The following is a 14158-nucleotide window of genomic DNA, read 5'->3' on the forward strand; positions in this document are numbered from 1 at the left end:
AACAATTAAATCTGCTGAATCTGTATCTACAGCTGCCCCTTCCCCCAGGTGGTCTGTCCCAGGGAGACTGGGGTTTTGTCTGTAAGACCCTGAGTTGGGCTGTTACCTTTCCTACAGAGATGCCCTGCCCAGTGAGGAGGAATCTGGAGAAGCAGTCTGGCTACAGCTGCTTTGCTCTGCCCAGCCTCCTTAGCACTGTCAGGGAAAAACCACCTACTAGTCTCAGTAATGGCAGAGGTCCCTCCCCCCACCAAGCTCAGTTGCCCCAGGTCGACTTCAGACTGCTGTGCTGGCAGTGAGAATTTCAATCCAGTGGTTCTTAGCTTGCCGGGCTCCCTGAGAGTAGGACCCGCCGAGCGAGACCACTTGACTCCCTGGCTTCAGCCCCCTCGATTCTGTCTAGATGGGGTTCCAGGCACTGCTGGGGTATTGAAAAAAACCTCCTGTCGCTACCTCTAGCTTGGTGAATGCCCAAACAGCCGCCCAGTTTTGTGCTTGAAACCCAGGACCCTGGTGGTGTAGGCACACGAGGGAATCTCCTGATCTGCAGATTGCAAAAACTGTGGGAAAAGCGTAGTAACCCAGCGGGGTAGCACAGTTCCTCAAGACTTTCCTTGGCTAGGGGGTGGGAGGTCCCCAGCCCCTTGCACTTCCCTAATGAGGCGACACCCCACCCTGCTTCTGCTGCCCCTCTGTGGGTTGGACCCGCTGCCTAACCAGGCCCAGTGAGATGAACTGGGTACCTCAGTTGAAAATGCAGAAATCACCCGCCTTCTGTGTTGGTCTCACTGGGAGCTGCAGACTGGAACTGTTTCTATTTGGCCATCTTGGCCCCTCCCTGGATGTCACAAATACTGTTTTTAATCAAAACTGTGACTTTTGAATGATTTAGGTTTTATCAAGGCTGTTTTCTCTTTTATGAAAAAATTCTTCTATTACAATTGATGTCAGTTGATAACTAGATTTGATGAGGGAAAGTGCCTAGTGTCTACCAGGTGATTGGTGTCTAATTTTTTAAAAATTAAAGATCATTAAAATTCATCATACATTAATTCGTTAATGCTGAGAAGATAGCAAATGAGGCATATATAAAGAATTACAGTGTGTCATTTTATCATTTAACAGTGCAGAGAGGGTTGGTTACATTATTTCAGATGATATTACCTATTTTGATAGTCTTTATAATAATTGTGAATTTTAATTCTTACATTAAAAATACCAGTCTATTTGAGATTTTACTTGCTACACATCAATAAGGCTAAGCTAGTAGTCACTTGCAAAAAAGCCTCATATTTCTTGTTTAATAGCTATAGTTGTGTCTTAGAAATGAATGTTTAATCATACTATTTCTTAGTCATGGAATTTTAGCAATAAAACATGGGGGCTGCAGTGCTTTATATCAGGCCATCAGTGTAAATATGAATTGTCTAATGTGTACCTATCTTTTTATCTCTTTTTTTTTAACAGACTTGTGGAAGAAAGCAAACTGATCCCACTCATTTTTGAAGTAACTCTGGTAAGAATGGAAATGTGCATTTGAAATTCAAATGAAATTTTAAAATTGTAAAGCTTTTAACCATGTTGTATGACTGTGTTGCTAACCCTGACTCTGCCCTGAAGGATTGTATGTCCATCATCATCACACTTAACCTCACTGGACTTCAGCTTCCTTATCGATAAAGGAATGTCAAGCTCTGAAATTAATGTAGTGATACTGGTTAATGACTGCCCTCTTTCCACAAATCTTTTACATTTTAGCTCTGTTGTATTACACAATGTATATTTTCTGACATAGATTACGTTATCTGAGGTTGGTTTGTATAGAGAGGGAAGAAGGATTATTGCTACACTTCAATATGAATTTTCTGGTGCTCAGTATGAAACCCTCTGACTTTGCAGTTACTGCGTACCAGATCAGCAGTTTTATGCCTGTGGTCAGAAAGTTGTCTTCTTCAGAACTTAGAATAGCTTAGCTTCCATACACCATTTTTCTGTTCACAGAATACAATTTAATTTAAAACCATCTGTTAAAGAAAATCTTTCCTCTGTGTTTCCTATGTGTAGAGAATAAAATGGGATGCAGGGTCAACTTTCTTTGTCTCTGATAAATCTCTAATTATGCCAAATGCAGATCTGTGAATTAGGTTGAAAATTGAGTTGGTTCTTGCAAGCAAGTGCCCATTGCCAAAGAAAGGTTCTCTTGTGCCTGGGTGTGTTATCCTCTTCTCCTAAGTACTTTACCTCCCTAGCTCAGTAACAGCACAGGGCACAACAGAGGGGGCACTTCCAGATCAGCCTAACTTACCTTGGTCATCAGTGGGGGAGCATTAGTTGTGATAGTCTGATAACCATACACATGGGAAATCAACTTTCCTTAATCATCTTAAAATAGTATTCTATAAAATCATTTGTGTTGTCATGTCTGTATGGTGAAAAGTTTATTTTTCTTAGCTACAGATTTTCAGAAGAGCTGAGTGGATTTGCTGAGCTATTTGCATTGGATGGGGAGTAGAAATGGGAATGGGTACTATTCCCAGAGCACGTTCAGGTGACAAGATGACAGCTGCCTCGATGAGTGGAACATATAAAGTTAGTGCCTGGACTGAGTTGCTTAGAATTGTAAAAAGGGATTTTAGAGAAAGGACAGAGAAGAGGCAGGTGAAGAAATGTGGCGATCAAGAGCTCTCTACTGGAGATGTTAAAGTTTCACCAGTGATATGGATATGTGTATCTTTCTACCTTCAGTCAGATACACATTATTTGCCAATTTGTTAAGGAGTTGGATTTGTTTTGGAGGACAGTGGTCTAGCAAACTGCTAAGTTTGGCCACATGGTTGGGTATGGGGCAAGAACCAAAGCTGTCCGAACTCAGCCACATTTGAATGCATTTGGAAAGAGACTCATTTTATAGACATCCTGGAGCTAGAATGGGCCTTAATGGGTCTACATGATTCATCCTCTTGCTGTGGCAGGAGGGCTTCTAACCTGTTAGATCAATATCACTCCTTTTGTGGCTGACAGAAAGTTGTTACCTTATCCTTTGGCAATCATCTCAAGGTCTAAAATCTCAACATAAAAATTTCTTTTGGTGTAGCGGGCACCTGTAGTCCCAGCTACTAGGGAGGCTGAGGCAGGAGAATGGCGTAGACCTGGGAGGCGGAGCTTGCAGTGAGCTGAGATCCGGCCACCGCACTCTAGCCTGGGCGGCAGAGCAAGACTCCGTCTCCAAAAAAAAAAAAAAGAAAAAAAAAATTCCTTTTGGTAGTTTACCAGAACCCCTTTGTACTTGATTAATCTCTGTGTACTGAGCACCCAACAAGTGTTTTGTATTTTACAAACCATAATAAATGTTTAAGTAATTGATTAATGCCACAATTTGAACCCTTGTCATTGTGGTGTAGTTGTCATAGGGAATGGGTAGAAGGTGCCATCTACCCTCCAGATCACCATTTTAGCCAGTCCTGAGCCCTGTGGCCTTGTAGGCATGTCAGGGATGGTGCTCTTTCCCTAACCAGAACAGTTCCCTGCTCAGATTTCTTGTAGGACATTATCTGAAAAAGAGATCTTGCTGCTAAAAAGTAAAGAAGAAAAGTGTTGGAAATCACTGCTTTATGAGGCAGGAGTTTGATGTCCTTGAAGAACATTATTAAATTCCTATTCTACTTTTGTCTTTTTTGAGTTGAATAATCTCAACTTTTTTCTGTGTAGAAATACATTTTTCAGTCGATGAAATGTCTTTGTAGCAGTTATCCTGTGAACTATTACTTGTCTTTTTAAAATTGTTGTCACCAAGCTAGATATAATACAGTATTTTCTTGATTCTATGATGCACATTTTTTTTCCCCCAGATTTTAACATTTCTGAAGCTGAGATATACTTTCCAAATCAATGGTGTTTTACAGTTGCTTTCAGCCAGGTGACCTGGTTGTCATTGCCTTAACCAATTTATTTCAGTTTTATTTTCCTTTTTATAAATGCCTAAAAGTGATATATTATAAAAATCTATGTCTGAATAACTTTAAAAGAGCTCTTTCAATAAAAAGAAGATAAAAATTCTAAGTAATAAGAAACTATGTCATAGTTTAATTGGCAGCATTTTTCTTTCTTAGTGCTTGATAAAATAATGGTGCATCTTAGAACTGATGGATTTCTAGTTTCAAGGAAACAGTATATATTTCAATTTGGTTTGGTTTCTAAGTTTGAGGGCCTTGGTGGTGTCTAGCATATATATGGCAGCTTCTTTGCAGTGATTTGATCAGAAGGAGGCATAATGAGAAGATTGTGTGGGGCCCTGCATGCTTGGCTGCTACTTATGCCTTCTGGCCACCCATTAAGAAAACAGCAAAACAGCATTTCATTCATTTAGCTGGTAGTCTACTGTGACCTCCTGATGGACTTTTTTCTTCACTCTTAGCCCATCCCTGTTCTTCAGCTTCTGTCTGATATACTTAAAACCTGCTTATGAGCTTTGTAACTTCCTTCTTCCTTTCTAGAGTTTCTCCTATGATGTGCTTCTCTCCTAGATGTCTTCCATTAAGAAAGTGAGCCTGTCTTTTCTGATGGGCAGGATCTGCAGGCAGCTGCTCTGTTTTTTCCTGTAGTTATGCAAGCAAATGAGGTGGAGGAACTACAATTCTGATTTTGACATCCTATCTGTACAAAATAGCCAAGTGGAAATCTTAGGAAGAACAGACATTTCTGGAGTTGTGTGGCAAACTATGAGCTCCAAGTATGAATTCAAACTGGTTAAATAGATAACCAATTGAAATTAATTTTTATTATTTTGGAAAAAAAATAAAAATTATCTCCAGTTGTCACTACCTACTGAGAAGGCACAGTGCTGCTTCCTGTCTGGAGGGCTAATGGGTAGGCCCTCTAAGTTCACGTTGCAGGGAGAGAGTGATGTGTACACGCATGATCAGGTAGGAGCGTTGTAGGAGCTGTTAACGAAGGTAGGTGTGGAAAGCTGTGGACCCCAGGGAAGGGAGTGACCACCTCTGAGAGAAGCAGGGGAATCTCACGGAAGGAGTAACCTTTGAACAGGGCCTTGGGGGAAGAGGAGGACGTATTCTGAGGGAAGGAGGAGGGACTTCAACTTGGAATGGCAAGGCTACGTCTGTGTACTCAATGCTGAGTGTACTCGACTCTCAGTATCCTCGTGGGATTGATTCTAGAAACCACCCTCATACTAAAATCTACAGATCCTCAAGTCCTTTGCATATCCTTCTGTATACTTTAAATCATCTCTGGATTACCTATAATACCTAATGCAATGTAAATGCTGTGGAAATAGTTGTTACACTGTATTTTAAAATTTGTGTTACTTTTTCTTGTATTGTTATTTAAAATTTTTTTTTCTGAATATTTTTGATCCGTGGTTGGTCAGGTGCACAGATGTGGAACCCATGGATAGGCAGGGCTGACTGTTCTTAGATGTGCCCAAGTATAGGGAGCATGGACCATGGAGAAATGGTAGGAAATGAGGGTAAAGGGTAGTTTGGGATGAAATCCTACAGGGCTTTTTACTGTGGTTATTTCTTGTTTGTTTGGCTTTGCAAATAATTTATGCTCTTTAAAATCAGATAGGATCCTCTACTTGAAGAAACAAATGTCCAGAACCCCTGTGCTTTAGGAGGCGTGTGCAATGAGGGGGCAGGCTGATTGGCTACAGGTTTGGGGCTCAGCAGGAATCAGGCTTGGGTCATGGGCATGCACTGGAAACTTGAGTGTCCATGCTCCGTCAGTCACTAGAAGATTGAAAGGGCGGAAACTAGATTCTGGGAGTTTCTGCAAGTTTTCATCAGTGACGTTTTTGAGATCAGTCAAAGGGACTGTGGGGACGGGAACATAAGATACAGAACAGGTCTCAGATGTCCGATCTGATGTCCCAGGAGTTCTAACATCACATTCAAGGCAGAGAGTGGGCAGAATGTTTTTACTGCTGAGCTCTAGCTTCAGGTTTCTTGGTATTTGGCAGGACAAACAGGACAAACAGTGGAGAAAGCCAGGTAGCTGATGGCTTACAAAAAAAATGCTGTTGTGGGAGCTGGGTGTTGTTCCCCAAGCAGAGCCCACCTGGGTGAGACCTCTGCATTTTCGCTGGCAACACAAGGCAGCTGTGCTGGACAGGGAGTGGAGGCTCAGGCAGCACACGCTGGATTAAGCTGAATGCATTCGTATTATAGTATATACAGTCTTCACGGTCTACCGCACTAACGCAGTCCGCACTTGCTTAATAAATGTGGGTTCCTGAAAAATGTGAGCCATCAGAAGAGTCCATTGTCTTGGCTTTTGAGTGCAGAATTGCTATGGAGGACTTATATTTTCTCTCCGCTTTTTCAAAAGAGTTTAAGTTGCTTTTAAATGTGCCTTAAGTGTGAATTTGGATGTATCAGCCTTTGGAGTTTGCTATAACTCTAATCTTTCTTCAATTTATTTCAGTGGTTTATGTTTTGGCCTACTTCAGTAAATCATTTTAATGCCAAGTTATATAGGTAACCTCTGTTTTATTGGAAAAAAATATTCATGGCAGATTTTCCAATATATGCCAAAATATTGCTGTCATGATATTTTATGTGTCTATTTCAAAACAAACAATTAAAGAGCAATTTCAGTGGCAAATGTTAACAATAAAAATTGGATTAGCAATACACTAGTTTGACAATTATATTGTTTTAACAATTCTCAAGGGTAGCAATTGAAGCAAGCTTCAGTAAATCTTTCAAGTCAACTGTATTTTTAGAAAAGAGTCTCTTTATGGACACTTGAGGCCCAAAATATTTAATCACTGAGACACCAATGTCATATAGACAGACAGTCACATTACGTTTAAGGAATGTTTTCAATCCTGTGCATTCATCAGGCTTACAAGATTTGCTCCACTCTACTTGTAACTCAACAAATATATATTGGTTCTTAGAGTACGTTAAAAAGAGAAGTTTCTTATTTTAAGAATCTCATGCTTATGTTAAATATACTATTAACAAAATTTTGCTATGCACATGGGCGAATATTTCTATAATAAAATAGAAAATAAGATTAAAAAATATGTGTATTGGCTGGGCACGGTGTAATTCCAGCACTTTGGGAGGCTGAGGCAGGTGGGTCACTTGAGGTCAGGAGTTCGAGACCAGTCTGGCCGACAGGCAAAACCCCATCTCTACAAAAAATAAAAAAAATTAGCCAGGCCTGGTGGTGCGTGCCTATAATCTCAGCTACTGGGGAGGCTGAGGCAGAGAATTGCTTGAACCCCGGGGGCAGAGGTTGCAGAGAGGCGAGATCACGCCACTGCATTCCAGCTGAGGTGACAGAGCAAGACTCTGTTTCAAAAAAAAAAAAAAATTTGAATTTTATTGTCTTCACTATTTTTTTTTTTTTTTCTTTTCGAGATGAGGTCTCACTCTGTCACTCAGGCTGGAATGCAGTGGCACGATCATAGCTTATTGCAGCCTCAAACTCCTAGGCTCAAGCGATCCTCCCGCCTCAGTTTCCCAAGTAGCTGGGACTGCAGGGGTGTGCCACTGTGCCTGGCTAATTTTATTTTTTTAGTGTTTGTAGCGATGAGGTCTTACTGTGTTCACCAGACTGGTCTTAAATTCCTGACCTCAAGCCAGCCTCCCACCTTGGTCTCCCAAAGTGTTGGGATTATAGACGTAAGCCACTGCGCCTGGACAGAGAACAAGATTTGATTAAAATTTCAAAATGCTTGACTTAGGAAGATACTTTTAAATTGATACAATTAACACCTGTTGAATGCAGTTGATAAATCTACATCTTTACCCATTCAGGGCTTTTCAAAATTGAAGAATGGAACCATCTAACAAATTTTTGTTGTATACAAAGACGACTTTATACACTGCTAACATAGACCGCCATTAAAGTATATGTGAGGTGTTTCTTTTGGGAATGAAAATGGATTTGTATAAATCCCTTCTTGGTGACTTATGTCATAAATACATGTTTGCAAAATAACTTTCTTGGGCTGGGATACAATCTATTGATACTGGATTGAGTGAAGTGAAGTTGCTCATATGACAACTGAACAATAACTTTAATCTGATCAGCTCCACATTACCTGAATAAATGGGCTGAACTAAGTGCAATAAACATATTAGTAAATGTGGGCTAAATAAAGCATAACTAGTTTCTGCATAATCAGCCAAATAAAGAGAAATTTTATTGAGATAAAAACCACGTATTGTACCCAATGAAAAAAGAGCTAAAATAGAGCTTAGTATATCTGTGACCAGGTACAGGTTACCTATTAAGAATGTGTTACATGTAACTTCTTCCAAGCCAGTAGAATCTTGAGTTTTATCATCATCATTCTTGTTTCTAGTTCTGCTCTACGTTCTGCTCACTTTGAGGAAATAGTACATATATATTCTTCCTTCTCTGTAAAGGAGAGTCTAGTTAAAAAACACAGGAGAGAAGTAGATAAGTGATAAGATGTTGAACAATGTACTTCCCAAGATCAGAAGCTTTTGTAGTTTTTGTTTTTACTTCTAATTGATTCAGGAACTGGAAAATGAAATAGTAAGAAGGGCCAGTGTTCTTCAGTGTGATGAACTCACAAAAGGCAGTGGATGTGGCTCCCCTGAAATCTGGCCATGGCAAGTGATAGCACTGAACTTCTTCCCTAACTCTGAATAACCTAACTCTCAGTTACATTGGCCAACTTTGGTTTCAGGCTTGTGTTAAAAAATAAAAGGCTTACTGTGGTCAGGCATTGCTCAATCACACTACTCCCAAAACATTTGTATTTGGAGTTCTTTGATAGATGAAACAAAGTAAAATGACTGATGGTAAATGCAAAGAATTACTGGAAAAGCCTACTGTGGAATCAGTGATTACTCATTCTCAATATGACACAAATGAATGTTACTTTTTCTCAAAATTACTCAGTAACACAGGACCCTATAAAGTTTATTCGTGAACAGAAACAAATGAGATTATCCACTTTTTAAGAAAGTAGAAATGTCAGCAAAGCGTTACTAGTTTTGATTAAATAAAGCAGCAAACATCTAGTAGCATTTGCTTTTGATGCTCTTCACATTTGTTTTTTTGGATGGGCAAGAAAAAGAAGAATTTATGTGCTTACCCAGAGCTGCAAAGGATTTTCAGACGGAACCAGGAAATCTGATGTACTAAATCAGTTTACAGATTTATGGGAAAAGTAGAGCTTTTAAAATAGTTCTAGCAGGTGAAATTACATTTTGGATTTATTAGAGATACCAAATTGGAAAAAGACATACAAAGTCAGTAAGGGCAAGTTATTACATAGAAATTTTAGGTTTATCTTTTTTTTTTATAACAAAAACACTACATGCTCGTAAAGGGTTTAAATAACACAGAAATGTCTAACATAGCATGTGTTGGTCTCCCATAATTTCATGACTTATAGCTAGTGAATGTTCTCCTCATTATTTTTCATGCATGTATTGTATGTCTTTTGTCAAAAATGGGACCATACTGAATATTAGTTTGTATCTGTCTTACTTTATAATGTCCATAGCAGCAGTGGTAGAGTGTGCATGTGCATACGTGTGCATGCAGGCATGCCTATGCCCATGTGTATGCCCATGGGTATTTTTTATTCTATTTAATGACTATGTAATATTTATTGTATTTAGTATAATTTGTTTAGCCAGTCTCCACTGATGGATGTTCCAAATTTCTCCCCAACTTTATAATATGTGGAAAAAATGAACAGAATATCTTTGTCATACCTTTGTCTACCTATGTGAGTTTCTATAGGATAAATTTTTGAAAGTTGAATTGTTACATTGAAGTATATGCATCCTTTATATTTTAATGTTACACTTCAAAGGGTGATAACTTTATAACAGTGGTATACAGCAGTGGTATACAGCCTGCTTTGCCACACCCTTAGCACAATTGAATATTGTCAGTCTTTTAAATTGTCAATTGTTTGTATTTTCACCTGTTTACTTTTCATTATGAGAATCAAATTTATCAATGTTTTTGCTCAAAGCTTATGTGTTTCCTAGCATACTTAGGAAGGACTTCTTCTCCTTCAAAAAGTTATAAAATATTCTTCTTTTATTCTATACATTTATGGCTTCATAATTAATTTGCAAATCTTTGCTCCAAAATAATTTTGTTGTAAGGAATGGGTACAAATACAACTTATCTCTTCCCCTACATCTCCTTTTAACTATCATCAAGCTAATGTTGCAACAGTGTTTACTGATTTAATCCATCATTATGGTGACTTGGGACCCCAGTATCTCACCATGTGCAAAAAATAACTCAAAATGAATTAAAGACTTAAATGTAAGACCTCAAAATGTAAAACTACCAGAAGAAAACTTAAGAGAAATGTTTCAGGACATTGATCTAGGTACAGATTTTATGAGTACAACTACAAAAGCAAAAGGAGACAAACGGGACTCTATATATATCAAATTAAAAAAACTTCTGTACAGCAAAAGAAACAATAAACAGGACAAAGAGCCAACCTGTAAAATGTGAGAAAATATTTGCAAACTATTCATCCAGCAAGGGACTAATGTCCAGAATACACTAGGAACTCAAACAATTTAACAGCAAGGAAATAAATAATCCAATTAAAAAATGGGCAAAGGCATGAAGTCCTTGCCTATGCCTATGTCCTGAATGGTATTGCCTAGGTTTTCTTCTAGGGTTTTTATGGTTTTAGGTCTAACATTTAAGTCTTTAATCCAGCTTGAATTAATTTTTGTATAAGGTGTAAGGAAGGGATACAGTTTCAGCTTTCTACATATGGCTAGCCAGTTTTCCCAGCACCATTTATTAAATAGGAAACCCTTCCCCTGTTGCTTTTGTCAGGTTTGTCAAAGATCAGATGGTTGTAGATGTGTGGTGTTATTTCTGAAGTCTCTGTTCTGTTCCATTGATCTATATCTCTGTTTTGGTACCAGTACCATGCTGTTTTGGTTACTGTAGCTTTGTAGTATGGTTTGAAGTCAGACAGCATGATGCCTCTAGCTTTGTTCTTTTTGCTTAGGATTGTCTTGGCCATGCAGGTTCTTTGTTGGTTCCATATGAACTTTAAAGTAGTTTTTTCCAATTCTGTGAAGAAAGTCATTGGTAGCTTGATGGGGATGACATTGAATCTATAAATTACCTTGGACAGTATGGCCATTTTTTACGATATTGATTGTTCTTATCCATGAGCATGGAGTGTTCTTCCACTTGTTTGTGTCCTCTTTTATTTCATTGAGCAGTGGTTTATAGTTCTCCTTGAAGAGATCCTTGACATCCCTTGTAAGTTGGATTCCTAGGTATTTTATTCTCTTTGTAGCAGTTGTGAATGGGAGTTCACTCATGATTTGTCTGTCTGTCTGTTATTGGTGTATAAGAATGCTTGTGACCAAAAGCAATGTCAACAAAAGCCAAAATTGACAAATGGGATCTAATTAAACTAAAGAGCTTCTGCACAGCAAAAGAAACTACCATCAGAGTGAAAGGCAGCCTACAGAGTGGGAGAAAAGTTTTGTAATCTATCCATCTGACAAAGGGCTAATATCCAGAATTTACAAAAAATTTAAACAAATTTAGAAAACAAAAAAAAAAAAAAAAAAAAAAAAAAGATCAAACAACCCCATCGAAAAGTGGGCAGAGGATATGAACAGACACTTTTCAAAAGAAGACATATGCAGCCAACAGACACATGAAAAAATGCTCATCATCACTGGTCATCAGAGAAATGCAAATCAAAACCACAATGAGATACCATCTCACACCAATTAGAATGACGATCTTTAAAAAGTCAGGAAACAACAGATGCTGGAGAGGATGTGGAGAAATAGGAATGCTTTTACACTGTTGGTGGGACTGTAAACTAGTTCAACCATTGTGGAGGACAGTGTGGCGATTCCTCAGGGATCTAGAACTAGAAATACCATTTGAACCAGCCATCCCGTTATTCTATATATACCCAAAGGATTATAAATCATGCTACTATAAAGACACATGCACACGTATGTTTATTGCAGCACTATTTACAATAGCAAAGACTTGGAATCAACCCAAATGTCCATCAATGATAGACTGGATTAAGAAAATGTGACACATATACACTATGGAATGCTGTGCAGCCATAAAAAGGGATGAGTTCATGTCCTTTATAGCGACATGGATGAAGCTGGAAACTATCATTCTGAGCAAACTATTGCAAGGACAGAAAAGCAAACACCACATGTTCTCACTCATAGGTGGGAATTGAACAATGAGAACACTTGGACACAAGGCCGGGAACATCACACACCGGAGCCTGTTGTGGGGTGGAGGGATGAGGGAGGGAGAGCATTAGGAGAAATACCTAATGTAAATGACGAGTTAATAGATGCAGCAAACCAATAAGGCACATGTATACATTGTAACAAACCTGCACGTTGTGCCCATGTACCCTAGAACTAAAGTGTAATAATAAAAGAGCAAAGGCTTTGAATAATCATTTCTCAAAAGAAGATATACAAATGGCCAAGTATATGAAAAATACTCCACATCACTAATCATTGTGGAAATCCAAATCAAAAGTGTGATGAGATATCTCACTCCTATTAGAATGGCTATTATCAAAATGACCAAAAATAAATAAATAAATAAATAAATAAAAAATAACAAGTGCTGACAAGGATACAGAGAAAAGGGAATTCTTATACACTGTTGTTGGGGATATAAATTAGTACCGCCATTATGCAAAATGGTATGAAGATTTCTTAAAGAACTAAAAATAGAGCTGCTATATGATCCGGGAATCCCACTGCTGGGATTTATCCAAAGGAAAGGAAATCAGTTTATTGAAGGGATGCTTGCATCCCTATATTTATTGCAACTCTGTTCACAATAGCCAAGATATGCAACCTAAATAGATAAATGGATAAAGCAAATGTGGCATGTATACACAATGGACTACTATTCAGCTATAAAAAGAATGAAATCTTGTCATTTGCCTTTGGTTTTATTGATTTCTTCTTTTTGTTTTCGATTTCATTAATTTTACTGTTTGTTTTGTCCTTTTGTTTCCTTTGCGTTTCATTTTTTGCTCTTATTCTGACTTTTTTTTTTTTTTAATGTAGAAGCTTATGTGATTGGCTTGAGACTTCTGTGTTTTTTCAAATATAAACATTTAGTGCTAAACTTTCCCCCTAAGCAGTGCCTTAGTTTCATCTCACAAATTTTGATGTATTGTCTCTTCAGTTTCACTTAATTCAACATAATTTCAAATTTTCTTTGTGATTTTATCTTTGGTTCATGGGTTATTTAGAAGTGTTACCTAGTTTCCCAGTATTTGAGGAACTGTCAGATATATTTTTTATTGATTTAAATGTAATTACATTGTAGTTAGAGAATATAGTTTGCATTATTTGCATATACAATTCCTTCAGACTTGTTTTATGGTCGAGTATATGGTCTATTTTGGTAAATATTCTTTTTATATATGTAAAGAATGTGTATTCTGCTGCTGTTGGAATGTTCTATGAATGTCAATTAGGTAAATAGGTTGTCATTGTTGTTCAAGTCATCTTTATCTTTACCTGGTTTTCTATCTACTTTTCTGTCACTCATTGAGAGAGGGGTAACAGGGTCTATAGAGTCTCGTACTGTAAATGTGGCTTTGACTATTTCCACTCTTGGATCAGTTTTGTTTTCTGTTTTGAAGCTCTGTTATTCCATGTAAAAATTAAATTTAGGATTTTATGTCATCTTGATGAATTGACCTCTTTATCATTATAAGATAACCCCCTTTCTCCCTGGTAGTACTCTTTGTGCTGAAATTTATTTTATGTGATGTTAATATCACCACTGAAGCTGTTTTTGGTTAGTGTTAGTGATACATATTTTTTTCCACTCCTTGACTCTTGACCTATCTATGCCTTTATATCCAAATTTTTTTCTTGAAGATAGATGTAGTTGGGCCTTGCCTTTTTTTCAATCTAATAATATTAATTTTTAAAGGGGTTTAGAACATTTTTATTTAATTCAATTTTTGATACTATTATATTTAAATCTTGCTACTAGTTTTCTATTGTACCTTCTTTTTTTTTTTTTTTTTTTTTGTCTTTTTCTGCTTTCTTTTGGCTCAGTTGAGTATTTTCTTGTTTAAATGGTTGGTATAGTTTACAATATATATGCACCTTTAATTTATTCA

At 37.6% G+C, this 14158-nt stretch overlaps 1 protein-coding gene across 10 annotated transcripts in view; it reads left to right on the forward strand.

Moving 5' to 3' along the window:
- Positions 1-14158, forward strand: part of ULK4 (unc-51 like kinase 4) — a 702682-nt gene that overhangs the window by 323061 nt on the left and 365463 nt on the right. For all 10 annotated transcript variants that reach the window (XR_012090659.1, XM_073010314.1, XM_073010313.1 and 7 more), the window contains one exon: positions 1468-1516. Coding sequence is in view for 9 of the 10 variants with exons in the window: in XM_073010314.1 (XP_072866415.1) it covers positions 1468-1516 (49 nt within the window). In the remaining variant the exon portion in view is untranslated. The remainder of the gene's footprint in view (positions 1-1467; positions 1517-14158) is intronic.

The sequence above is a fragment of the Chlorocebus sabaeus genome, chromosome 22 (assembly GCF_047675955.1).
Source record: "Chlorocebus sabaeus isolate Y175 chromosome 22, mChlSab1.0.hap1, whole genome shotgun sequence".
In the NCBI taxonomy this organism is placed as follows: domain Eukaryota; kingdom Metazoa; phylum Chordata; class Mammalia; order Primates; family Cercopithecidae; genus Chlorocebus; species Chlorocebus sabaeus.